This window comes from Zonotrichia leucophrys, chromosome 9, assembly GCF_028769735.1.
Source record: "Zonotrichia leucophrys gambelii isolate GWCS_2022_RI chromosome 9, RI_Zleu_2.0, whole genome shotgun sequence".
Classification (NCBI taxonomy): Eukaryota; Metazoa; Chordata; class Aves; order Passeriformes; family Passerellidae; genus Zonotrichia; species Zonotrichia leucophrys.
Genome location: NC_088179.1, coordinates 8,728,625 through 8,754,774, shown reverse-complemented (window position 1 = coordinate 8,754,774; position 26,150 = coordinate 8,728,625). Strand labels below are relative to the sequence as shown.

The 26,150-nt window shown below is 43.9% G+C and overlaps 1 protein-coding gene across 2 annotated transcripts; it reads left to right on the top strand.

Annotated features, from left to right (window-relative positions):
- The first annotated feature begins 2,127 nt into the window (after window positions 1–2,127).
- Window positions 2,128–25,072, top strand: SERPINE2 (serpin family E member 2). 2 transcript variants are annotated; one of them, XM_064721375.1, is made up of 10 exons: window positions 2,138–2,169; window positions 14,837–15,111; window positions 16,312–16,431; window positions 17,565–17,792; window positions 18,851–19,048; window positions 21,448–21,646; window positions 21,788–21,888; window positions 22,886–22,972; window positions 23,544–23,627; window positions 24,404–24,592. In XM_064721375.1, exons 2-10 carry the CDS (start codon window positions 14,856–14,858, stop codon window positions 24,439–24,441), a joined length of 1,311 nt encoding a protein of 436 aa, XP_064577445.1. In that variant the 5' UTR covers window positions 2,138–2,169; window positions 14,837–14,855; the 3' UTR covers window positions 24,442–24,592. The 2 variants fall into 2 exon arrangements, with proteins under 2 accessions (XP_064577444.1, XP_064577445.1); XM_064721374.1 differs by lacking the exon at window positions 16,312–16,431 and having other exon boundaries at window positions 2,128–2,169; window positions 24,404–25,072.
- Window positions 25,073–26,150: the final 1,078 nt, after the last annotated feature.

The window sequence follows — 26,150 nt, the reverse complement described above, 5'->3', positions numbered from 1 at the left end:
GGAAAGGAGGGGATGGCAGTGCTCCCCTTTTGGCAGCTGTTTGCTTGGCTGGGCAAATCTCAGGCAGCTTCCCCTCAAACTCCTCTTGACTATTTTTGCCCGATTTCCACAAATTAGTTCTTTGTTGGTGCAAATACTTCGTAGGTGTGGTGCCTCACTCTTTCCAAAAAGCCTGACTTGTTAACTGTTTAGTGGGCACGAATTTGATCACTTAAACCACTTGCTGAGGAGAAGGAACAGTGCCTTCTTGCCTGGGTGGGAGGTGGTTGCCCACAGGAACTGATTGGGCTGTGGGCGATGTGGACACGACCAAGGGGAGGAACTGCACTTCTGGCTTTTACTCTTCAGCTCCAGCTTCACTGGGCGGGAACTGTGCTGTCCAAACTGGGTGGAATCAAAACTTGGACAATTTCATGTCATTTTCATTTGCTTGGAACATGACTCCCTTTTCCCTGGCCCATTTCTACTGAAGATAGACTCTGCAGTCTGCACATGAGGAGGATGGGCTCAGATCCAAGAGAAGGGCATTTGGGGGCTTGGCTGTTGGATTAGGTCTTCAGGTTGTCAGACCAGAACCAGGGTTCCTGCTCCAAGTTCTGAGTTCAGCTAGCTAGTCGTGGTCTAGCTCTTCAGCTACCTTTCCATGTGCCAGATTGTACCAAAATGCTGCTAAAATCATTCAGTGGTATTTTCCCATGTGGTTTTCATGATGCTGAGTGGTTGGGCAAGGGATCTGACATGGTCTTTGCAGCTTTCTGCCTTCATGCCTGAGAGAAAATGGATACCCAAGGGTTGTCTCTGCTAATATGAAAAAATATGCAAAAAGTGGCTGTTGGGTATTTTTGTGGGTTTTTTGGTTTCTTAATTAATCTCCATTCTCAATTCAGAAATGGATCTCAGTAGAAATGATGGTATGAAACATTTTGGGAAAGGAAGCTAGATTTTAATTAAAATTTAAAAATCAAGCTGGTTAGTAAATAGCCTACCAAATGTCCACCTCAGCTGGTGGAGAAACCATTCCTGGACAGCCCAGCCTTCTGGCACCAGCACCTTATCTTGGCCTAATTCCCTGTGCCCTGGCTGAGGCTGAGCTCCTTCCCTCTGAGCACTGCCTTGCTGTGCCACCTCTCTCATCCATGTTTCGATAATTTCTGTTCTGCCCAGGCACAGGGCCCCTGCACTGAGAGAGCCACCTGGATGGACACAAGTCTCTCCACCATAAAGACCAGCAGCAGCTGCCACCAAGGCTGATCCAGCTCGTGCCAGGAGATGGGTTGTTTTGATTTTTTATCCAGAGAAGTCCAAATCCTGTGGGAAGAAATGTGGTTTATTGCATACTTATCCTGTCTCTTCAAAGCTGAACTGTGCCATGCATGAAAATTTGTTTGGAAACAGGGATCAGAAATAATGACTTAACAAGGCAGTGCTGGGTAACGAGGCAGTGCTGTCCACTGCCGCACAACACACTGCCGGTTTTCCTGAAGTTGTCAGCACTACTGGTTTTGTACAAAGAGTGGAAATTCCTTCTGGTACTTCGTCAGTCAAGGAGCCTAGGGCTGTCAGTCAGTATTAAGGTTAACATGTGTTTTCCCAGGTTTACACTTCTGTCCTGCCGCACTGCTCTGTGCCTGTGCCGCTACACTGAAGCAACAACTCCCCTCCCTCCGATCCCTCCCGCTGCTCTTGCAGATTTAACCCAGGGCCATACAAGGGATGGAGGTCCCCGGCTGAGCCATTTCCTCACCCCTTGGTGAGGACGTGGGAGCACACGGGGAGGAGCCCCTTGGCCCAAACCCTGCAAGCTCCCAGCACGGCACTGCCGGGAAGGGGTCGCATGGAGCTGGCCTCGGCGGTCCCTGTCCCCTCACCACCCCCGCGGTGCCCTGTCGGGCCGAGCCTCGCCCCGTGGGCACCTCCACCGCTGCCCGGGCTCCCCCTTGTCCCCGGCAGGGCTGATCCAGAGGTGCTGTGTGACACGGAGCTGAGGCCGGGCCGGGGACAGGCTCGCCCCCCGCGCCGCTCCGGCGCTGCCCTGGGCGGGCCCGCGGCGCGGGGCGAGGGGCGGGCGGGCGGGCGGGGCGGCCCGGGCCCTATAAATGGCGGGCGGCGCCGCCGCGCTCCGGCCGAGCGGCGCGGGGCGAGGGGCAGCGGCGGCGAGTGGCGGCCGAGGTGAGCGGGACCGTGCGGGCGCAGCCGGGTCGCGCCGGAGGGGCGCCCGGGAGGGAGGGGAGCGGGGCACCCAAAGTTTGGCTGCTGACAGCGCGGAGGCCGCGGGGGTCGCTCCGGCGGCTCCTCGGTGCGCTCCTGTTACCTGCTCGCACAAGTTTCCCAGCACCGGGTGCGTGGGCGCTGTGCCGGGAGCGGGGCTTCGGGCGCGCCGAGTTTCTCCCAAGATAAGGCGCTGGCTTTGTGCGAGCAGGGAGGGATTTTGCCCCGAAAGAAGCGGGTTTGGGGCCGGCAGCCCGCGGGCAGCGGCGCGGGAGGCGCTTCGCTCCCGGTGCGGGAGCGGCGGCTCTTCCCGGGCACCGGCTGCGCTGCGAGCGCTCGGGAACTGCAAGTTGCTCGCTTGCGTTCGTGTCCCTTGTCTGCCGTGAGAGAGAGCTTGCTGCTGTTGTGCTAAATAAAAGTAATAAATCATAATCCGGGTAGTGACTGAAATTTTCTTGGCTTTTCGAAGGGCAGAGTAACGGGGGAGGAACATTTTCGGCCATTGCCCTTTGGGGAGGAACGAGTGATACTGTGATACTGTAACAGGATTTAGGGCTGATAGCATCCCGCTGTGTGCCGGAGCGGAGAGCTGGTTAACCAACACTCTGACCTCGGCTCACTTTGGGGTGATACGGGAGGTGCTTCGTGTGTCGCGTCCTGGGAGGTTTTGGAAATGCAGAGTCCTTTGTCTCTTGGTGAAAATGGTGCTTGATATTTACTCTCAGTGCTGTGCGATGTTGGAGGATCTTAACAGAAAAATACCTTTGGAGAAGCCATTGTAGTAACAAATAGGTGTTAAAATGCCAAATTTCCCATAAAACTAGGAAATATCTGTTTATGGGTTAGAGGCCTTTGATTTATTTCTCTCCCCCTGTCTCATGCCTGTGTATGATTCTGAATGTGATTTGGCTTTTGTGGTTGTAATCGCATTCTTGGGCAACTTCCTGAAAGAGAAACCTGGTAGAATGACTTTTTTTTTTCACTGCACTGAAAAATGACCTCTTGTTCCTTCACTTTCTCTGGTGGGCGCATTTAGTAATGTCTTGTCCCCAGCTTGCCACAGGAATTCATTAGAAACCTGATTTTGTAGGGACTATTCACGAAATATACGTAGGTGTAAGCAGCTGTGCTGCTGTGTAGCTTCGGAGAAACTGCAGACATCCTCGAGGAAAGTGAAAAGCAGCTGCATGTCTGCTGAGTGCTCAGTTGAGCCTTTGGAGTGCGAGGGGAAGAGCAATGCAAATAAAAAGGCAGAATTATTAAGTAGATTAATTCAGCTGCATGTAAGATGTACTAGATTGGAGATCTAGCATTTTGTGGGTGTGATTAAACTCACGAGAATAGCAGCTGTTTGGCACAGGAGCAAACTTTGAGTGATGAATGCTAGTCCACAGCTTTTTACAATTACAGACAAGTTGTATGTCAGGCAGTCTGTAAGCAAATTGTGTCAAGTGCTTGAGATGCTGGAAGGCAGCTTCTGTGGGCACTGCTGTTTTATGCCCTCCCCAGGTATGAGGATGGTGGAAGAACTCCTCTCTGCTCTGATTGGTGATATGGCCATCACTATAGTCACACATACATTTATATCTATATATAGCTCTATGGATCTCATGTGGGAGGCAATAGAAACTCATGTCAGAACAAAAAAGAAAACAGAAACCCGCAGTGGGTTTTGTCTCAAGGTGTATACAGAAGTGTTGGAGCTTCTGTTTGGTGTTGTCATTGACAACCAGGAGAATAGCACGTCTTAGTGGCATGTGGAGACTTTTAGCCTGAGTGTCTAAATCACACAGGCAGAAACGTGTTCCCATCCTAGAGTTTCTTACCAGCATCTGCTAGGCAGAAAAATGTCAAGCAGGGAGCCCAGCAAGTTGCACCAGGTATTTTTAGAATAGGTTGAAGTGAATGTGTCTGTATAAATACTGAAAAATAAGCGCCTCACCTTGCTGCTAGGAATTACAGTGGAGATGCAAGTAAATTTCAGTATCCACAGCAAGGGATCAGCTCAGAGGGAGCTCTGGGAAGCAATTTGTGGTGGTGGGCACAGCATCTGCCTGGCTCATGCAGCTGGTTGTGGCTTTTGGTTCTTGATAGGAACTGCTGTGCTCATTCTTGAAAAAGCTGAGGCTCAGTGAAAGGTTTTTCTTGGAAGCTGAGGTTAGGGGTTGTCTGGGCTGCTTGAATTGCTTAATCACAAGCATGCATGAAAGAGCATGCTTTTGTAATACTGATTATGAGGAAATTAATTCTAATCATCAAAACAGTTCCAGTCAACTTGGTTTGTTAACTGAATTCTGCAATTCTCTGGGGTCCAAGGTTTTATACACGAGAAGACAGGGAAAAGATGGATAACCATCACTAATCTGTGAAGTGTTGCTACATACAGTCATCTTTATTTACGTGCCTCTGAGCATCTTCCCAGTCACCTGTGACATAGCTAATGAATCAAGTTTTACAGTAAAGTGCTGGCCTGTAGGATCCATGTCATTCTGTGCACCTCTACTAGCCATAAACTTCTTCTGAATAAGTGTAGTGATACAAGGAATTACCTCTTTTTGGTAGTGGTAGCATGGAGTAGTCAGTTATCTACATATGATTTTAAAGATTTAGTGTAAATGTAAAGATTCAGTGTAAGTTAGGAAAGTATGAAAATATAAGTTTTTTATTATTATTAAAGTAGCTAGCTTCTTTGTGTAAAAACTGGAGAGCTGAATATGTACAACCATGTGTGTGTTCAGGTGTCTCCTCTGTGATGGTTAAAGTGGTGGGAGGAGAGCAATAAGAGGTGGTAGCATTCTGCAGCTGGAGCCACACAAACGTTTAGGCTGGCATGCCGTGGGGGAAAAAAAGCTGTCCTGTGTTCTGCTTGTTTTCCTCTCACTTTAGGGAGAGACTCTAGTTCATACTTGACTTCTGTAAGCAGAGCTGAGGTCTCTGCTGAAGTGAGAGCCAGCAATGATTGACTGGAAAAGTATGGGGCAATTTTAGTGGCAATGCTAGAATAAGCTGTAGGTTCTTAAGCTGTTTATCATGGCCTTGAAATACACTTAAATGGTAACTGAACTGCTTTCTAAAGCCATTAGCACCTCTCTTTGAGCAGTGTCTGTGGAAAAGCATGCGTTTTGGCAGCTCCTGTGTCTTTTCTGTGGTCTGGTATTTACCTGTAATGGCCAGAAAGGTGGTTTTTCCCCTTATTTTCAAGCTGAAATCAAAAGGTGCCTTATGCTGGGGTCCAATAACCATGCCACAAAGCAGTTTAAGTATGAAAGCATATTCGTCTTGTGGAATTATCTCCCTTGGAGAAAATGTCAGTTTTGCTGACCATGTTCATGTGGTGCAAAGTGTGGGCTTCAGGCAGTCTGCTGTTGGCATCAGGGCTTTGGAAACAGCAGCCTGAAATTCTCCTCAGTGTTGTGGGACTGTGGAAGGGATCAAGACTGGTGGTTAGTGAGTGCTGAGCTGAAGAAGCCTGTTCAAAGCTGGGTATATGTGGTGGCCTTGGTGAGCAGGTAGGTTGGATTGAGAGAAATTAGAGTTACCAACAGACTGTAAGCTACAGGAGCAAATCCCCCTGGAGTCTCCAGAAGCACTAGTGAGAAATGATTGTACATTCTACCTCCCTTAGTTTGGCTGATGTACAGGGGATATGAATTCATGTTCGTCAGCTATGTAGTTTTGACCAAGCCTGTTTTTATGTTAAATGCTTTGTGTATTATTTAACAGCTCTCTTTAAGCTTCTGTTCTCACAGAAGGACATGTTGAGGTATTTAGTGATGTTTCTCACTGCTTTTGAGATGCTTCTGTCATCTGGTGGGAGCTGTAAGCTTCTGCTTGCCCAAAGCTGAACGAGGTTTCAGGTTTTTTGTTTGACTAGGAGTGGGGCAGTTTGCCATTGGCTCTGACAGGTTACAGGTACAAACTCAAGTGGAGAACTGAACATGACTAGTTTTTTCTCCTCCATTCTGTTATCCTATAACTTTACATCCCTAAGCAATCTAAGAACTGCCATGTAGAAGTTGGTGCATTATCCGTATGTCTCCATGTTGCTACACCCCCTCCTGTCCCATAAAGAGCAGTTTGTGTGTCTTTCCCAGCAGTTAAACAAGCTGAGGCCTCCAGCTGCTCTGGCAGCTCGCTTGGAGAGGTTGCTTTCCCAGCTAATTGCCTACTTCCTCTGCAGAGGTTTGTCATCTGCCTTACAGAAATAGTGATGGACTCCGTGGAGCCTCAGCCAGCACAGCTCACAGCTCAGCCCACAAGCTCTCAGGCTGAACTGAATCAGACAGTTTAATATACAGGTCATGACCTGCTCTTGGAGAGTTCTTGTGCATAGTTCATACTCTGTTGTCCCTTTTTTTACTATGGAAATTTAAGTTTTGCCTTCCCAGAAATCTGTAGTAAAGCCAGGGGGATCAGTCAGAAGTGAGGTCAGTTAAACAAAAAGTGTGTTTTCTTAAATACAGCTCTTGAAATAGCTTATTGACTTGTTAACGTGAGTCTTCTTGCAGATGACTGAGGAGGTATCTACCTGAGCATATGGATGAGGTTCCCAGCACAAAGTTTCATTCCTGCATCCTTACAGCACCTGGGACTTGGAATGCTCTTGTGGTTGGCTAGTTCTCCTTCTGGAGCTTCCTGGGGGAAAAGATGGATACAAGTAAATGTCTGTGCTGTGAATAGAAATGTAAATCTCCTTATCCTTTTTGGGTAACCTTCAAGCTAGGGCTGGAATGGCTGAGAAGAGGCCACTAAAAACTAGTATCTCCTGTGAGCTTAGGTCTGTTTCAGTGATGCTGTCCTGGATACAGAAGATCGATATACATTTTTCATTTTAAATAAATGTATAAATCAGTATACATTTTTTATGTTAATAACTTGGCTCCATTACACTTTGAGGGTTATATTTGTTATCTAGTTTTTCAGATAAGGTTTCTAAATTAGCTTGCAAATAGGAAGTGGTTGATTGCTAATGATGTACTGTGTGATTAATAAATAAATAAAAGGCTAGTCACCCATTGCTCTGCAGATCTCCAACCACAAGTGCAGTAAATGGTTGGAACAGCATTCCTGATCTCTCCAAGTAATTTGTCACTTGGTAGCATTCCCATGTACAAATGCTTAAAGTATCAGGTTTTGGTTATCAATGAGCTTGTGTAAGTGCAAGTTTTTATTAATGTCATAGTTATGAACAGAGAATACTGGAGTTCCAATCCATTTTTATAGTGAAACAACTGTATTGACTGTATGTACTTTTAGACTAACTGCCAACACTGTACTGCTGTAGTCTTTCCTCTTGAAGGAGAAGGGATAAGTAAAAACTTGAAATAATGCACATGCATTATTTGAAGTGAGGCTTCTTAAAGTCCTCTTGAGAGAATGTCTCCCCATCTTCTGTTACCATTTGGGCATCTCTAAACCCAGTTGGCTTTGATTAGATGTTTTATGGCTGATAGATGCTGCCACCTCTCTCAGCTTCCCAGGATAATAAAAATGTAAATAATGAAAAATAGCATGGCTCCATAGAAAGCCTAATTTTCAGTTATGCTGTAAACCCTGACTGAACCATAGAGTGTGGGGTGATGGGAATTGGGCTTTGTAGCATTGTTTAGTAGGAAATATAAGTATCTCTTTTGCAGAGTAACCTAAACCTCAAAATTATGGAATCTGGAGGCCAACAGTCATCTCTCTTCTACTCTGCAGCAACTCACATGCCTTTTCAAAGCTCTGAAGTATTAACTATTGGCTTGAGGACTAATTCTACACCTTTAGTTTTCTTTATTTCGTACACAGTTTTGGGGTTTTTTTCCTTTGTTTGTCAGTTCTTTAAGCCCAAGTGTTGGAGAAAATTTATGAAAGTGTTATGAAAATTTACCTGAGAAGAGGAGAACCAGATTTGTTTGCCCTGCAGGGATGTAGTGGTGTGAGTCTTGCTATCAGATGACACCAAGATACTTGTACTAAGTGAAAATGAATAAGGGTACTGGGTTGCCCTTTAATATTTTTTTAAGGAAGAAAAGATGGTAAAATCCTAAAGCAGAGGTGGGACTGCAGCGTTAATCTGGAGGAGCTGACTGTCCCATGCTTGTTTCTTCATTATGTTAAAATACCCACACTGCACAATGAACTTGAGATCAACCAAACCACTTCTTTAATAAAGGGACACCAGTAAACTACAAACATAATTCTGTTTAATCTTTCTGATACTGTAAGACTTGATTCTAGGTCTTGGAGAATTCTGTAGAAGCTACTTTAAATACAGGAATAGATAATACCTAGAAACTTTAGCAATTGTAATTGAGCTTACAGTAACAAGAGAACACATAAAATTTAAGACTGGTGGTAGAATTGTGCAGTACCATAACAGTCTCTGTAAGCCCCCTGCCCTGTCAGCTGTATTTGCTTCATGAAGCAGAGCTAAATTTGGCTCTTTAAATCATGTATAAATGAGGGATGGAAGTAAAAGCAAATGGTACATAAAAGCCTATCTATGTTCTTGAAACTCTCAATAGTGCCTCTGTAGTTGTTGTACAGCCACAACTCAGTGGTGAAGTAAAAAACCCTGGTCAGCTTTGCATGATGTGAAATTGATCTTTGTAATTAACTACCATGAACCACCACCAAATGCTGTACAAGATGGATAGATACTGGTGGGAAAAATTAGTCTGGCTTGTGAGCTGGAGACCCCAGTCATGAGGTTACAGACAGTTTGAAATGGAGCTGGTCTCTGCACTTCATGTTTAACAGAAACTCCCAGAAAATGGGGGTGGTCAGGACTCTTGATAAAGAAGCACTGAACTCCAGCTTCCTGCTCATGGGGGAGCATCTCTTGGACAAAGAGATGGTTCCTGTGTGGGACCAGCTGGTTGTACAAGCTGGTGCTCTGCAGGGAAATGCCCACTTGGCAGGGGAGGCTGGTTGGACACAGCTGAACAGGCTTTCCAGAATGCACTAAAAAGTCTGAGAGAGATAGGAATAGCAGAGAGAGGATTAAGGTTGGGAGAGGAAATATTCAGAACCAATACCATGCTTTTGGCATTCATGTGCAATGCTGGCTGTTGTGCCTGATGTCAGACCAATGCCTTAAGATATAAAATTTTTTCTTTCAAAAACCCATCACTTCCATCTTATCTCTGTGTACAAGTTATGTTTATATCTTGTTGACAGTAACTTACTCCTCTTCAGAGCAATGTGAGTACTGAGCTGTTTAAAACCTAGCAATCATCCTTTCTTGGAAATGCTCTGCATATACTAAACTTTCCAGGTATTGAGTAATAATAGAAGGAGTTGTTAGATGAAAAGGAAGAGCCAGCATTCAGGAAGATGAAACATTTCCCAGATCTGTCATGTGGAAGAAGCCAGAACTTCAGCAGGCTGAACTCAGGTTCAGGATGAGGAGAGGATATTGAAGCTGAAGGCTTTGGTATGTAGGAGGCTTAGGCAGAAGGGGAGTCAGGAGCACCTGTGAGGGGCAGGGAAGCCCACCAAGGGGCTGGAGTGCTTTACCATGCTGCTAAACCCATCAGCTGGAAAACAAGACCCAGCACATGACCTTCCCTCTGCCCCGGAGTGGTCTCCTTGCTTGGGAGAAACAATTGCTGTGTGCTCAGCCAGCTCCTTTAATGACTGTTAACAAGTTTGTTTGAGTATTTATTCAGTCCTGCTGGAGAGAACTGGTTAAATGCCTGAAGTGAAGCTGCTTTCTTTCAGCTCATATGTCAATTGAAATAAGACTTTTAAATTAGTAGCCCAGATGACAGTGGCATGGAAACATCAACATCTCAGACTTGGAGAGGTCCCTGAATGTTTGTTCCAGGCTGGCCTTCTCTGGTCACAGAGGCTGCCCAGTGCCTGCCACGTGGGCTCAGGGGCTCTGAGGGGTTTGGGCTTACTACAGTGAGACCAGCAAGGCTGTGAGACTGCTCCTCACTTTTAGTCCCTTTAGCTGTGCTTGCTGCCCTTTGGTTACAGCTATTCACAGAAGTGCAGTCTGGTGTCTAAACTTCCTTGTTTCTTGTATCTTTTAAAAAAACCACAGAATCAATCTTGCAACTGCAAGAATGAGTTTTGGATATATTACTGTTGAAGTCAGGCTTCAAAATAAACACTTGGAAGTGTCTCATAGTGCAGTAATTACAGCTATCTGAAAATCTATGTACAGTTGATTATTTCATCCTCAATCCACTGCAAAGTGTTCTTTAGCCTCTCTGGGGCAGGCCTTTTCTCCAACTTAGATATTAAATATGGACATTTTTTCAGATCATGTTTTTGCCTCTGATCTTGAACCAAACTAATTTCTGTTCTTCCTCTTGGGAAGATTGCAGAAGCTTAGTTTGGCTCTCTGAAAATAAAGTCTTTCCTAAGCTAGTTTTCTGCTGTAGGAGGATCTTCATTGTTAGCAGTATTTTGTGCCTGGGGCTGAAGATGTTACTTTTCCCTGCTCCACCAAATGCTTTTCTAGACACAGATTAAACAGCCTGTATTAATATAACTTTGCTTTTGTAACAAGCATTCTATAAATGTAGGCTGAAAGCATCACGCCCTCTTTGTTGATATAATTATTTCCACAATAATTTCATCTAAAAAAATTAAACTAGGTACTATGATGGTGATCTGGATAGTTGAGCCTGGTGAGAGTTGAGTGTCCTGCCCAATACATCTGAGAGTCAGTGTTTGCAACACTGAAGCTGAGCTCATCCCAAGGTTGGGAGCCTGAAGAGTTTCCATCATCTGCCATGAAACAGCACAGGGCTATCAGTGTACACAGGACCTGCTGCTGTGTTCCTCCTCTGCCTTCCCCAGAGCTCTGTGCCTGACTGGAATAGTTGCCTAAACATTCCTTCGTGGCTCAGGCTGGGCTCTGCAGTTGGAGTTACAGCTGGTACTTCGGTGTGATGTACAGACTTGGGGCGGTGCTGCTCTGTGAGGTGGGGGAGCTGAGTTCTGGGTGTGCTTGCTGTGCAGATGGCATCTCTCATAGATGAGTGTGTGCCACTGCTCTGGCCTGCTCAGTAACTCTAGCATTAGGGTTAAGGGCTGGATTTGCATAACAAATGGCAATGCATGATAACACTGGCTACGTTTCTTTGGGTTAGTGACAGCATTGCCATTGCGTGTTGAGAAGTTGAAATTGTGGATGTTGTCCTTCCTGTAAGTGCTCAGTCTAAGAAGTGGGCAGCCTACCCTACAGAGGGACTTTTTTTTGATCCAGCATCTTTCAAAAGCCCACATTTATGCAAATGAATTCGCCTATATGCTTTCCTCCTCCTCAGTTTAACTTTGCAAAAAATATAAAGGTCATAGGCAAAGAAATGCCTAGCCTGTATTTTTGTTTGGTTTTTGAAGCCTTAGATTCAGATTTAACTATCACTGAGTTTTTTAGCTTCAGTGTTATGAAAGCTTGTTGATATTCTGTATAGCAGGTCAGCTGTTTTCCATCCCACACATCATACATCCTTTTGGATTTCTTCTCCCAGCACTGTGCTTAAGCTGCTTCTTTCAGGATATGCAAATGCAGTTCTTGATACTGGACTGCATAGAAGTTGATTTTACTGAAATCCATGATGGAAACTTCAATTGCAGGGATGTCACCTCTTCTCAAAGATCCAATTGTCTCCCCAGTTACCTGGTTAAGTTACCTAGTGGCCAGGCCAAGAAGTGACTGCTCCGTAACTTGTGATCAAAAGTGGTTTTTATTTCACTTATTGAATAGGTATCTGCTAGAGATTATGCTCCAAAACAGAGACCAACCCATCTTAAAGGTGTGTGAGTTAGGCAAATATGGATAATTCTGGGGAAACCAGATGCGGGAGGTAATCAGTTGAAACAGAAAAAATCCCAAAATTTTGCAGCAGTGGCCTTGTGAGCAGAGTGGGGTTGTTTTGACAAGGCTTCACATGTTACGGGGAAAATACAAGGCTGTCACCCTGAGTCTGTCAGGGGCTGTCATCAGTGGAGTAGAAAACTTGGAGACTTGCAATATATTCTGGGAAAGTCAAGGAGAGAAGTGTCTGACTTCAGTTAGGTTTGTGCAGATGAAGTACCTAAAAGACAAAGAAACATTGTTTTATTTGATTTCAAAGTGTCACTGCTGTCTGCCCTCATAGTATGCTTCTTGCCATATAATGTATCAAGGGTAGATTGCCCTCAAAACAGCCCAGTGTCCTGTGGTTTGCTGTCAGGATCAGGTGGAGCTGCCTTGGTCAAAGCCTGGTTTTCAGATGGCAGCTCAAACTGTGCTCTGTGATTATCTGGTACTGTCTCCGTCCATCACTATGTGGGACAGGCTGTATTGCACCAACATGCACCTTTTCTTGCTTCAGAGTGCCTCCAGTAAGACTTTGTAATAGTTTTAGGGCCTTGAAGTTTCTTTTTGCCAAGATACTAGGTCGAGTTATAAATCTGCTTAATATCGGGATTAAGAATTTGTTTAAACTACCCCTTGGGTTTCCAGGTTTGGGAGAAGAGATGGCCACCAAACAACCAAAGAAAACCCTAAAAGCTAGCCCTAAATGAAGCTTTTCTTGGAGTTCGTCCTGCAAGGCAGCAGTGCCATCCATGTGGAGCTGCTGCCTGTGAGAAGGAATTGTTGCCCTTTAGAACAAAACTAAAGGTTTCACGTGGTTTGTGTTAGCATCAAAGAACACTGAAGAATGTTCCTTAACGATTTTAATTTATTTTGAAAAGTGCAAGTTGACTTTCCCTGTCAGGCTGTTGGCTCTCCCCCATGACATTTTCTTGCTGTAGCTGGTGATGAGGGGTGCAAGACAAACGTAGGAGTGACTCATGTAACCTGCCTCAGGGGGTGCAAAGCCAATCCTGACCTGCCTCAGGGGGTGCAAAGCAATCTGTGGTGCTTGGGTTTTGTTCCTGCTGGTATCAGCTGCAGCTAGCCCAGTCCAGCCTTAATTTTGGACTAAGCTTGAGTAGTTGCAGCAGATGGCTGATATGAAGCTGCTTTGGATGGAATTGTGCTTTAGTGACCTCAGAACTGCTTGGGGGATCAGTAGGTTTATGGAGAAGACTTAATTATTGGGTGGGCTGTTACCCCAATTTGTAGGACAGCGTTTTCACTTTTTCTTGCATAACTTAAATCAGCAAGTTCCTCTGGTCAGAAGTGTGCTGAAGTTGGGTTTGGGGGAGAAAGATGTCTAAACTCCTGAATTATTGCATTTTCAGCATTTGCTTTATTCTGCAGCGACAAACTGCGACAAAGCCAACTTCGTCCCCTCAAACGGTGTAGAAGAAAGTGGAAATGCTGTATTTGTCGCTTTCAAGTGTTTTAGCACAGTTAAAGTACATGCTATTAAAAGATGATTAAACAAATCTGTGCAAACGCCAGCTGGTTTTCTGGTAGTGCAGTGCTGCAGCGCGGTTTGAACTCGCAGCGTAGGTAGGCTGGCGGTGGCACAGCTCCTTGGGCTGTGTGGGAGGAGGCTGGCAGTGACAAGGCTGTGCCTCTGCTGGGCCCCAGCACCCTGGGGTGCTGCACCCAGAGCAGCAGGGGTGCCAGCTGGCTGCACTGGGGGCTGCAGGGCAGCACAGACCCGGTGCTGCATTTGTTGTGCAAATAACACTTCATTCTATTGTATACCTTCTGCAGCCTTCTGAAGTCAGTGAGGAACAGGCTCCTGGCTGGCCTGGAAATGGAAGTCAGGGCTGTGAACTGTGTAAATGAAATGTCTTAATGTTGTGAACAGGGAACATAATTTAAGGAGATTGGAGATTATTGCGTGTATTTTTCTCTACGTTTCTCTTTGCCCTAACAATAGGGATTGAATGCAGTTTCATGAGGAGGAAATACAGCACAGCAGTTACAGTGCTCAGTGTTTGACATTTGGGTTTGGCTGTCTCTAATCGGTTGCTGATAGGTCCTGAAGAAAATGTTGATGCTGTTTGTGCTTCAGTTCTTTGGAGCTCATGGATAATAATGCTGAGTTCTGTCAGGTGTTAGACCTGCAGATGAAGGTGCACCTGTTTTGAATATTAACTTCATTCTGTATACATTAGGTGCTCTGTGTTCTTAAATGGAGAAGTACAGGTTGAAATCCAAGTTCAAGATTTGCATTTTAAAATCCAAAATTTTCCTCTACGTTGCTGTTATTGAGAATGCCAATTATGCAGCTAACTCTTATTGTTCTAGGCAGGTGTAAATTCCCACACCAGAAGGTCTGTTTGCATATGTATATATGCTTCTGTTCACTGCAGAAAATGATCTATGAGGTGTACCGTGCATCACACACTAGTGGGTGAGGACCATACCACACTCTCAGCACTCGTTTACCATAAAGGGCAATCTAAATGGAATGCCAAAGCTCATTTAACTGAAACACAAAACTGCCTCAACTAGGGTGTTGTGGGAGATAGTCTTCTAACTTGGTGGCTTTTGTCCTTTATATAGGCAATGGTATCTAGCTATGTCATGATTATCATTGCACCTGGAAACCCCTAGACCTAAAATCCTGGTAGAGCTAAGTGAAACACAGTGAGTTGTGTGAGTCCCATTGCCAGAGCTCTGAATGGTGTGTGGCACGTGTACAAGATTGTCTGCTCTTTAGGTGAATAAGAGTTTATGTTAAAAATGCTGTTCTTGTGAAAGCTGACTTAACTCCCCCCTCTTGTTTTCTTACAGGTATCTCCAACCAGGAATCATGAACTGGCATTTTTCACTCCTCTTTGTTCTTGGGACTTTAATGTCTGTATGTTCCCAGTTCAGTTTTTATCCTCTGGAGGAGCTTAGCTCTGATGTTGGAATCCAGGTCTTCAATCAAATAGTGAAAGCTAAGCCTCAGGACAATGTTGTTGTTTCTCCTCACGGGATTGCATCTGTCCTGGGGGTGCTGCAGCTGGGAGCTGATGGCAAGACAAAGAAGCAGCTGACAACTGTGATGAGATACAGCGTAAATGGTCAGTGATCCTAAGGTGGTTTTGGGTGTGTTTTGTGAGACTCTTCATGATGTATGAAATGGCTTTCAAAGTGTGGTAGATTGCATCATGCACCAATTAACTCTGTTTACCAAAGCACAGAATGGACATGCTTGAGGTTAATTGGCAATTTGAGCATGGTATGTACATATACCCAAACTGGCTTATAAGCAACTTGGTTAATGACTTCAGGGCCCTGGCTAGAGCTGCCTTTGTCCTTGCCAAATTGGTGTTCCAGAACAGGGTGGATGGTGGTCCAGTGCTAGCTCTGAGCAGGAAGGTGGCAGTCCTGCATTTCAGGCTGTGCTGAACAACTTTCATGTGCTGCTCCTTAGATAACAGGGCAAGAGGATATTTCTTGGCACCTCACTGAAAGCAGTGCAAACTAACCATACAATCGACACTTTCACTTTGCTCTTCAGTTTTGTTCACATGTTCCTGCTGTCAGAATCCCTGTATGTGTAGTTCTTGTAGTGCCCTCTTCTTGAGACAGCCATTTCTGCTTGCCTGTGCCTGACACTGCATGCATCTGTGTTCATATTCCTCTGCCAATGTCTGCCCCTCCAGAGGGAGTAGGCTGAAGATTCTTACTGCTTTAATTTGCATGCTATTTTTGTGAGTGTTTGCCAGCAAGACTTAACATCTTAGTGCCAGCATTCTGCCTTACTTCCAAGAATAGAAAACCCTTCAGGAGGTAAGTGCACATTTAAATCTTGAGCAGTATTGTCATATAACATGTTGTCATATAACATGTTGTCCTGTCTTCATTTGCTTTGCTGTTTTGGTCCTGGATTTGAAGTACAACAAAATTATTTGACACCTTAATATCTAAATGATGTAAATGGAAATCTCTTCATGGGATAATCAGATCTAGGAACATTTGAATGCTTAAAATCTAAGTACTTGCAAAAATGTTGAAGTATTATATCAACTGGTTTTATTTGGCCTTCAGAATTCCTAATCCTAACTGTGAGACACAGAGGTTCTCAAACACCTTAGAAGGTAGCCACTGCCTGGTTAGAGGCTTGTTATGGGATGCTGCCTCTGTCCTTGCACAGGTTTCCCCTGCTCTTGTTCATGACTACCTTAAAGTCCTTTGGCAACTGCAGCAAGTGCTTCTTTGGAAAGGTATTAGTTGAAAAGTATGTAATTTGTCTTTAGCTGTCTTTTAATGCAATTTAGCAGCTGGAAGCAAAGAGGAGAGCCAGCACCATGAGACCAGCCAGCTCTCCCCGGACCACCAGCAAGTGCTCCGTGGGCCACCAGTGGTCCACAGAATACAGTTTGAGAACCTCTGTTATGGTATGTTCTCCAAAAGAATTTGCCCATGATATTGGAGAGTGAACATGTAGAAATTCATACCAGTGGTGCTGTTAAAGCATTCATGATACATGAAACAGCAAAGCCATCTGAGGTTTTTTCTGACATGCAGCTAAGAGAGTAACTCTGAACTAATTTATTCCTTTCACATCTCTTCTTTGTCTACATAAGAAAGCAGGCGGGAAATGTTTCTGCCTAAATTGTATTGGGAAACAGAGGGAACCCTTTAATAACAGCCACCCAAGGCTGCTGTTTGATACAGAGGTTGAACATGGAGTTTGCTGCCTGGCAGTGGCTTCCCTGTGTAGAAAGGCACTCATTGATGGGTGTAACACGGCAGAACTGGGTATGGTGAGCATAGCAGTTCTTCTGTGCTGCCATCTGCTTTCCCTCACACACAGTGAAGGAGCTAGCAAGCACTCTGTACAATCTGCTCTCGGGTCCTGAGAATCTCGACTAAGCACTGGAACCTACTACTTTTCCTGTTTTTAGAAGCAAATTCATGTGTTAACTCCTGCTTGTAGCTGATTTAGGCCAGGACTTAGTCGTTAAGGAAACTAAGACTCAACTTGGAAGTTTATTATAAAACTCTTGACAGCTTCCTTTATTCTCCAGTAAATGGAAAGGAAGTAAAGAAAATATTTTAATTTTTGTTTTACATTCTGAGGCTCAAGACCATTTGTTATGCAAATCCTGCAAAACTCTGAGTGAGTAGGCTGACCCTTTGACTTTCTTTGTCATCACAGAACTGACAATTGACCTGGCTTATATGATGTGAAATATTTTTGGAACAGTTTGTTCTGTGGAAGAGCATCATTTTTAGCTCTACACTAATATTTGAACCTCAGTGTAATCCCAAACACTGTCTGTAACATTCTGAGCAGACAGTTAAAGGTGCAGCAGGCGTCCTAGTGGAGTTCATGTTTTTGCTGGGAATCAGCAGATGAGACATCAGAAATGGATATTTTGGAAGTCCCTTCAGAATGCTTGCTTTGGCCTTCCTTTTCTAGTCCAACACTTAATGTCTGACTTTTCATGTCGTTAATAGTTGCATATAAAGTAACTGTTGGTTTATCATGTTATTCTAAATTAAACTTGCTGTTTTTTCCAACTAGGAGTTGGTAAAGCCTTAAAGAAGATAAACAGGCTGATAGTCTCAAAAAAGAATAAAGACATTGTAACAATTGCTAATGCAGTGTTTGCAAAGAGTGGCTTTAAAATGGAAGTGCCTTTTGTTACAAGGAACAAAGAGGTGTTTCAGTGCAGTGTCAAGAGTGTGGACTTCGAGGACCCAAATGCAGCCTGTGATTCCATCAACCAATGGGTGAAAAATGAAACAAGGGGTGAGTATTGGGGAGTGCCTTTGTGCATGGCAGGGTGGTGTCTGAGACCTCCAATTTAGATGGAAATATTGGAGAAAGACAAAGGGAGGTGGAGAAAGCTCTGTTCTCCAGCCTAAAGCTGTCCTTTAGCTGGCATTAGTGTGATGCTTCAGAGCTGGTGGGTCAGGAAGCAGCAGTGTTGTTGCCCCTGCAGATGTGCCTGTGTGGGATGTTTGGGGTGTGTCCATCCCATCCATCCATGGGATCAGAGCAGCTTTTGCTCTTTTTTGCACTCATGTACCTGGTGAGAGATCCAAGCACAATTGTGTTGGGTCCATGCTTTCTCTCAAACATAGATGCTTTCAGGCAGCTCAGATGTTTTACTCAGTAAATCAGACTTATGGGAAGCTGTAGGGCAGTTCAGCTTTTGCTCTGACTGCCCTAAACTGTCCTAAGATATGACCCTGTTCTTAGGACTCACATTTAGTGGAGGATTCTTAACTAACCCTGCCTTGACAGAACTCCTCATGCTTCAAGCCTCTTGAACCAATTGGAAAGCTTATAGACACTAAAGCCAGAGATGACATTTTGCAGCATGTTCCCAGTCTAGGGGAATTATGTGTTTGGTACCTTCTGGAGCTAAACCCAGTCTCTCCTGGATGTGAGGAGTGTGTTAATGATGTTGGATGTGGTATTTGTCAAATGAGGCTGTCAAATTCTTTCTCGACCACATCACCAGTTTTGCATAGCAATGTTGCAAGCAGTGTGTGAATAGGGAGGTATTTCAGCTGAAACTATTCCATGCAGTCTTAGATCTGCTTGCATGCTGGAAAAGGTAGAGCCTTGTTAGTTGTTGAAACATCAGGCTATCATTTATCAGGATATGTTTACTTCTAGTTATCCCCAAATTTACTTTTTGACAAAGAATAGCACTGACATTATGAATTTTAAAATATTGTCCCTGAGGAGCTGGCACACTCACAGGTCAAGGGGTCTAAAGTAATGTGTATCAGGTTCTTCAGAAACAGTTGGCCAACGTAAGAACAGCAAATGCTCAAGAATTCCTTTCTTTCTTCTAGGTATGATTGATCAGGTTGTAGCTCCAGATGATATTGAAGGCAGTTTGACCAGACTGGTGTTAGTGAATGCTGTGTATTTCAAGGGCTTATGGAAATCACGATTTCGACCTGAAAATACCAAGAAGCGCCCGTTTTATGGAGCTGATGGGAAGACCTACCAAGTTCCCATGCTGTCCCAGCTGTCCATCTTCCGCTGTGGTAAGCCAAGGGACTCCCACTGCAACCAGCAAAGGGTGTAGAATTTGCTCTTTCCAGGAGCTTGCTGTGCATTTAATGGTGCTGTTCTTGTAGCTGATATAGATGGATTGTTACAGAAGTGTCTCCTGCTGCTGAGGCATGGGCCAGGTACTTAACAGTTGCCTTAAGGTTGGATGCTCTGTCAAGTATTGCCTTATCCTTTGCCTTCAAAAGGGAAAGTCTGATGTACCCAAATTGAGAAATTTGCATTTTGCTGTAAGAAAGAAAAATACGTGTTTATAAAGGCTGAAAATAAAGAAAGCTTCCAACAGGCAGAATGGTAGGAGGCTTACCTGGTGGTGAGAGAAAGATTGGAGTTTCAGTTTATATTTTACTGCAGATAGAGAAATGGGACTTGCACAGTCTCCAGTCCTGTGGGAGCCAGAGGAGCTGGGTTAGAATGTTGGCTGTATCTCCTGAGGTGTGAAACTGCTCTTCAGATTGAGTCACAAGTGAAAAGAAGTTCAGCAGGTTCTGCCAGACTTCCATCAGAGACTCTCAGAGCTGACACCAGCAGCTTGATGTGACTGACAATGTACTTCAGAGCTGCAGTTTGCAGCCTTATAGGGATTTTAGTGGTCAAAGTAAGATGGATGCTCTGATTAAAACCTTGTGTTCCATCCTTCTAAGAAGTGCTGCATGGAACTTACTTCATGTCTGCTAGATACACTCTGAGAAATAGGCCTGAGAATACAGCTTGCTATAAATCTAAAAGCAAGACACGCTGTGCTTTTAAATGCGTGTTTGTGCTGTCAGTAGTGCTCAATTATTATTAGTAGACTTTATGTTGAAGTAAACAACTGTGACTCTGTCCCAGACCTGTACATTAGAGCAGATGTAACGCAATACTTTAACTGCTGAAAGTGTGAGTATGTACTGCAGTATATACTAATTTTGGAGTTTCAAATGGGTTCTATGACTAAAGGTGGGGTTTAGCAAGACTATTATCTTGAAGGCTTTTGACTTCTGATGCTGGTTATAATATCCATTATGTTGGCCTATGTTTAAGGTAGAGAAACTATTAAGGCTAAAAATGAACAAAACAAATACTGCTGAGTTACTCATTTCCTGAGGACTCAAATGAGGTATTTTTTATCTCTAGATTTCCTAACATAGGGCTTCTATTTTATCCATGCTTGGAATGGAATCTTTAAAGTTTAAATATCTTAAGTCTCTTCAGTCCCATCTGCTGACTAAAGCTGAGCTCCCCTCCTGTTCAGTTTGCCTCAGTAATGATAGCAGCAAATCAGGAAAGCAGCATTTACCTGCTGGACAGTTTGCTTTGTGTGGCTGTCCTGGAGCTGACTTCTGCAGCCAGTGTTAGATCTGTAGGATCCAGCCTGAGAACCACTGCCATAATAAATGGAATAGTGAAACTGCCAACTTTGGCATGATTCTTGCAAAACAGAGGGGCAATACTGCCAGTTTTGTAGCAATATGAGTTTAGAGCAGCTTTCATGGCTCTGACAACAAGATTAAATTTGTAATGAAGCTGTTGATTTTCAGCTTGGACTGTCAAGTACAGATTTAGATCAAGAAAGGGGAAAGACAATAAGATCTTGTTGCTATCCTAAAACCTTGCCTGAAATACTGTCTGTAGTTAAACTGACAAATTTTAACTTGAAACTACTATAAAAAGCATTTGCTTCCCAGCCACATGCCAGAAATCCCACAGTAAGCAAAGGGAGCTTGGAGGAGGAGAGGGTTGCTCAAAGGCAGTCTTGCTGGAACTTGGTTGTGCTATCATCTCCCTCCATCTCATCTAATTGGCCTCTTGCACTGCCTCAAAGTGGCTGCTCCACTATCTTGCAAGGCTTCAGATTGCTTCCCAATCAGATCCTTATTAAGCAAGAAAATTAAGCAAATGCAACAGACTAATTCAGACAGGAACCAGGAGGTCTTGCAATAACTCTTGGAGGAAGAAGCTTGTCTGCAAAATCTCTTCAGTTTGGAAAGATAGTCTATTGCTATTCCTTGCTTTATTTTTATTCTCAGTTGGTTCTGGTACAGCTGAGATCTGGAGCAGAGATCCATTTAATTTGCTGACCTGGTCACTTCTAGCATAGCTGGCTTGCTGCTCTGGGCTGGTGAGATTTGTCTGGGAAGCAGTGTGTATGTTAAATGAGTATTTGCTCCATGGTGTCATCCTGTCTGTGTTTTATGGCATACCAGCATCCATACAGAGCCCATGCCTTCTGAAGGGCTGCCGAGCAGGAAGCCTGGGACTTTAGAGCTGGTTTTCAGATGTGGGCAAAGCTTTCCTGACAGACTCTTCTAGCAGTAGCTGTGTTAAGGTAGAGATTTAAAACTAGAATAGCTATGGCTCACTAGTTTGGGTTTGTTTGTTTCTATCATTTTAGGCACTACAAGTACCCCAAATGAGCTGTGGTACAACATCATTGAGCTGCCCTACCACGGGGAAATGATCAGCATGTTGATTGCACTGCCCACTGAAAGCACAACGCCGCTCTCTGCTATCATCCCCCACATCAGCACCAAAACAATAGGAAGCTGGATGACAACCATGGTAGCAAAAAGGGTGCAGGTTATTTTACCAAAGTAAGTACTTACACAATCCATTCCTTCTTCTGGAAGTGTTTGGGGGGTTATTTATATGTATCTCATCAGATATAAGAGAAGGAATACTGAAGGTGACTTCCCTGCATAATACCTGATGCATTCTATTTTTGTTCCAACCAGATTTACAGCAGAGGCAGAAACAGACTTAAAGGAACCACTGCAAGCACTTGGTATTACAGATATGTTTGACCAGTCAAAGGCAAACTTTGCAAAAATAGCAAGTAAGGGTTTTTTTTTGTTTTAATTCATGGTGGTCCTTCATAGTTGCTAGCTCTGAATAAAGTGCTGCTTTACCAATGCAGTTGTCTGCTTTCTCTTGGCTAAGTGTTGCCATGACATTGGAGCTGGCTTTATGTTGTAGCCAGCCAGGCATGACTGCTTGCTTCTGTTCAACATTGCAGTGGCTTTTTTCCTCCCTCATCTTACATTACAGCAGTAAATCATGCTGGTCAGCTGCTTAAGATTTGATATTGCAACCTGAGGGTCTCAGGCATTGTCTGAAATCTTTGGCAGGGCTTAAACAATACCATACCTTAGTCTGTAACAAATACTGCAACTACAGTGTGTAACCTTCCCTGAAGTGTGTGTTTATTGACTTGAGCTGTAAGAAAGCATGCATGAAAAACACTCACACTTTAAGCAACTCAGAGCTGCAAATATTAGTATCTGAAAATGGAATATAAACACTTTAGAACTTATGGCTGAAAGATGTCATCTTATTTCTCTTCTCTGCTCTCATTAAAATCCTGATTAGCTTCTATAGAACTGTCTAACAAAAAAGCTTACCCTTGTGCTGGCTTAATTTGAAAACACATGCCTGTCTTTCCTTGAAAGCAAGGTGTGTTGGTAAGTGCTTTTTTTTCCCCTGACACTGAGACATTTGGGAGGGTAACTTAAATTCTAATAGCAAAATTTTTCAGGTTTTTTTAAAATTAAAACTAAAAATTCATGTGAGTGCTTCTAACTTAAATCAACAATAAGGAAACTTAGGAAATGGGGAGGAACAAGGAATAAGATAGTGAGTAATTACAAAAGTATGGAATAACCTTAGTGACTGTATTCAAAGGTATTGTTCTGGACTGCAGCTTTGGGATTCCAGCAGGACTGTAGCAGCTTTTAGCATTCTGGGCCATGCTGACAGAGCTGCTTAGCTACACAGCACTCCAGGATTTTTTCAGTGAGTTTTACTGAAGGTGCTCTTCTCCTTGGGTCTTTCAGGAACAGAAGGTCTTCATGTATCTAACGTTCTGCAAAAGACAAAAATTGAAGTTAGTGAAGATGGTACCAAAGCTTCTGCAGCAACAAGTAAGCAATTGTACTGCTAACTGTCAGAGTTGGGCAAACTCCATTAGAAGGCTTTGGCACTGGGCAAAGAGCTCACCTGGAGATCACTGCAGCAGTGTGCTCAGACTCAGATCAGTTAATGGGTTTTATGTGATTTCTCAGTCAAATCTCAACTTGCCAATGTTGATCACTGTAAGAAGTATTGACAGGCTTACTTCTAGAGAAGTGTCTTCCCATAGCTTAGAGTTTATATCAGCCCACTGACAGCACATTCTGGCTATCCAGGTTACAAAGAGGAGTAAGCTACTGCAAGCCTTTGGGTGACAACCCAAGACTTCCAGCTCTGTGTGGGTCTTGTCTTTTTAAATGCTTCCTGTAAGAATATCATGTACCCTGTGTGGCTTTAAATGTCCAAGTTAGTTGGTTTTAGGCATCTGTCTGCACCTATTCAAGGTGCAGATATATGTAGATATATATACACACATGCATATATATATCTATCTACAAAGAAACTTTACTTTGATAGAGTATGTAATGCATTATGGTGCTTGATTTGTCTCACTCTAAACTTTTTTTTTTCTTTTTTTTCAAGCTGCAATTTTAATAGCCAGGTCATCCCCTCCTTGGTTCATAGTAGACAGACCATTTGTATTTTTCATCCGGCACAATCCTACAGGTAAGCAGCATCTCTAAGTACTTTTTGGCTTAGAAGTTGACTATCAGCTATGTAATAGTGACAAAAGAAGTCTGAAGCTACTGAATAACTATTATAAAAATGTACTCGCAGGGTGTTTTTTGCCCTTAATTTTATATTATTTTATTGGGAATACAACTTGAAGCAGGGAAAGAAATCCATTTTGGCTGTCAAGGTAACAGAAGCAAGTGTGGCAGGTTTGTGGGTATAAAAGAAGAGTCTTTAATAGTCATAGTTCCCCTGAGTGCAGAGGAAACAGCTCTTTACTGGTGGTGAATTGCTGAACAGGACCCAGCTTTCTGGACAGTCAGACAGTGAGGGCGAAGGCAGAATAGGGGGTTGGGGATTTGGGGTGCTGCTCCAGCCTATCCTGAATATGAGTGTTCCAATATAATGCTCACAGCTCCTGTGCAGCATGGGCTGAGTCTCCCAGAGCAGAATTGCCCTCCTTGCAGTGACCTGCATGATCAATGTCAGTCAGTGGGGAACAAGGTGCTGCTGCCAGCACTGGGGAAGAGCAGGCTGCTGGCAGCCAGCCCCATCCCCAGGCTCCATAGAGCATCAACAGGGCTGTGTGTCTCTAGAAATAGGAGCTGGCCACCTATCCAAACATGCATTTCCCTGGCTTACAGACCTCAAAGAGGCTGGACAGGACTGGCAAGGTGGCTTGGCTGTGCTCTGTGGCCTTAGAGCTTTCATGGAAAAGTTGAACTCTATTTACAGATGATGGTAACCCTTGTTTTTGTTTCATCCCTTAGGTACAATCTTGTTTATGGGACAGATAAACAAACCTTGAATGTGGAAAAGACTTTCTTCAAGAAGTAAACAGGCACACCCCTGTTCTGTTAAATATTTTGTACACTACTCTTTGACTTCACTCAAGAACTAGTTTTAACCACTGACTAGGTTTTGAAACAGGAGTCGACATAGTTCTGGCTTTGTGGGGAAAATACAGATTGAAAACTACAGTATCTCTTCAAAATGTCTAAAAGATTCTCTAAACTACTGAATGGTTACCTATGCTAGCAGCTTCTGAGCTTTTTCTGTATCTACTAAGAATTTTATGTATGGCTTTTTGTGAGAGGATTTTAACAAAGAATGATAAATGTTTCTATTAATGTTGGTTTCTTCTTGTGTGTGGAAAAGGTCTAATTTTGTAGATACCACCTATCAAGATTACTTTTGGTTCTTGAGTATCTTGGTACCTGGATATTCTTGGTAGAAATAGAATAAAAGTTCTAGCAGTTTTTATATAGTGCATGTATCACTGAGAGTTTTAAAACTAATGTGGTGTTCAATACACATCGCATTGTCCTGTCTCATTGTAATGTAAACTTGTCATTGCTAGTATACACTTTCTATTGGATTTAAATTTTATATTTGTTTTTGTACAAAGGAAAAAAATAAAACTGCATTATGAACAGTCAGTGTTGTGGATCGTGGATGTGCACAAGGATATTGGGGTCCAGAGCCCTGTGTGATTTGTTTGAGATTTAAGAAGAGTGAAAGGAGGGAGATGTTTTGTGAGACCTTTTTGTTGTGTGTAGGGGGGTGTTGGTTGGGATTTTTGTGGTGGGGTTTGTTTGCTTGTTTGGATTTTTACTTGTTTTAGTCTCTCCTTCTGATGACCTTTTTTGAAGTTGTTCTGCTGTGGATGAATTATCCATAGGTTTGGTATCTGAAGAGAACTCTATTTTTGTATGCCCAAGTTACTGCTGAAAACTGTCCCATGAGGATGTCTCAGTGCACCTTTTGGCACTTTCCTCCTGTTCCCTGTGGTGCAGTTTATATGCACATGGGCATCTCTTCATGCCCCTTGCAGGACTCTCCTGAGTGCCAAACTCTTTCCAAAAGATAAGCAGCAAATCCCTTTGGCTTGTCACAGATGGTTCTTTGTTGTGCTGCTTCTGTGGCGACTGAGGGACTGGGGTGGGTGAGGGAAATCTTTGGCAGCCCTGAAGGGCGCACTCAGGGAGAAGAGGCTGCTGGTCTCAGGGGAGAAATCCCTGCAGACTCAGCCCTGGTGGAAGTAGGTGACTGCAGTGTGTGTCCACTGCAGTGTTGAGCCTCTTGGTTGGGTGAGAAAGCAAGATGAAGAGAAAATGCTTCCAGCTGAAAACACCTGAATGTGTTGTGCATGGTCAGTCCTAACCCAGTCCAGACCCCAGGCTGAGAGCTCATAACATGCTGCCAGATACTGAAGCAATCAGCTAGCCTCTCTTTTCCTGCTTGAGATGAAGACTGCAATCATCAAGAAGAATAAAATCTGTAGGGGATTTATGGGCTGTATTTTCTGCCTACCACCCAATCCAAGTAAGCTGGGGAAGGGATGCTCCTGCTGCATGCTGAGGGCTGGGTCTGCAATAGGTGAGTGGAGAAAATTAGCATGGCCTTGTTGTCTTCCTGTCTTGTTGAAGAGAAAGTGAACCCTGCAGTGGGGAATGAAAAACAGATGCACTCAAAAGCAGCAACCAGAAAACAACCAAGTATGGGGATCATGTAACT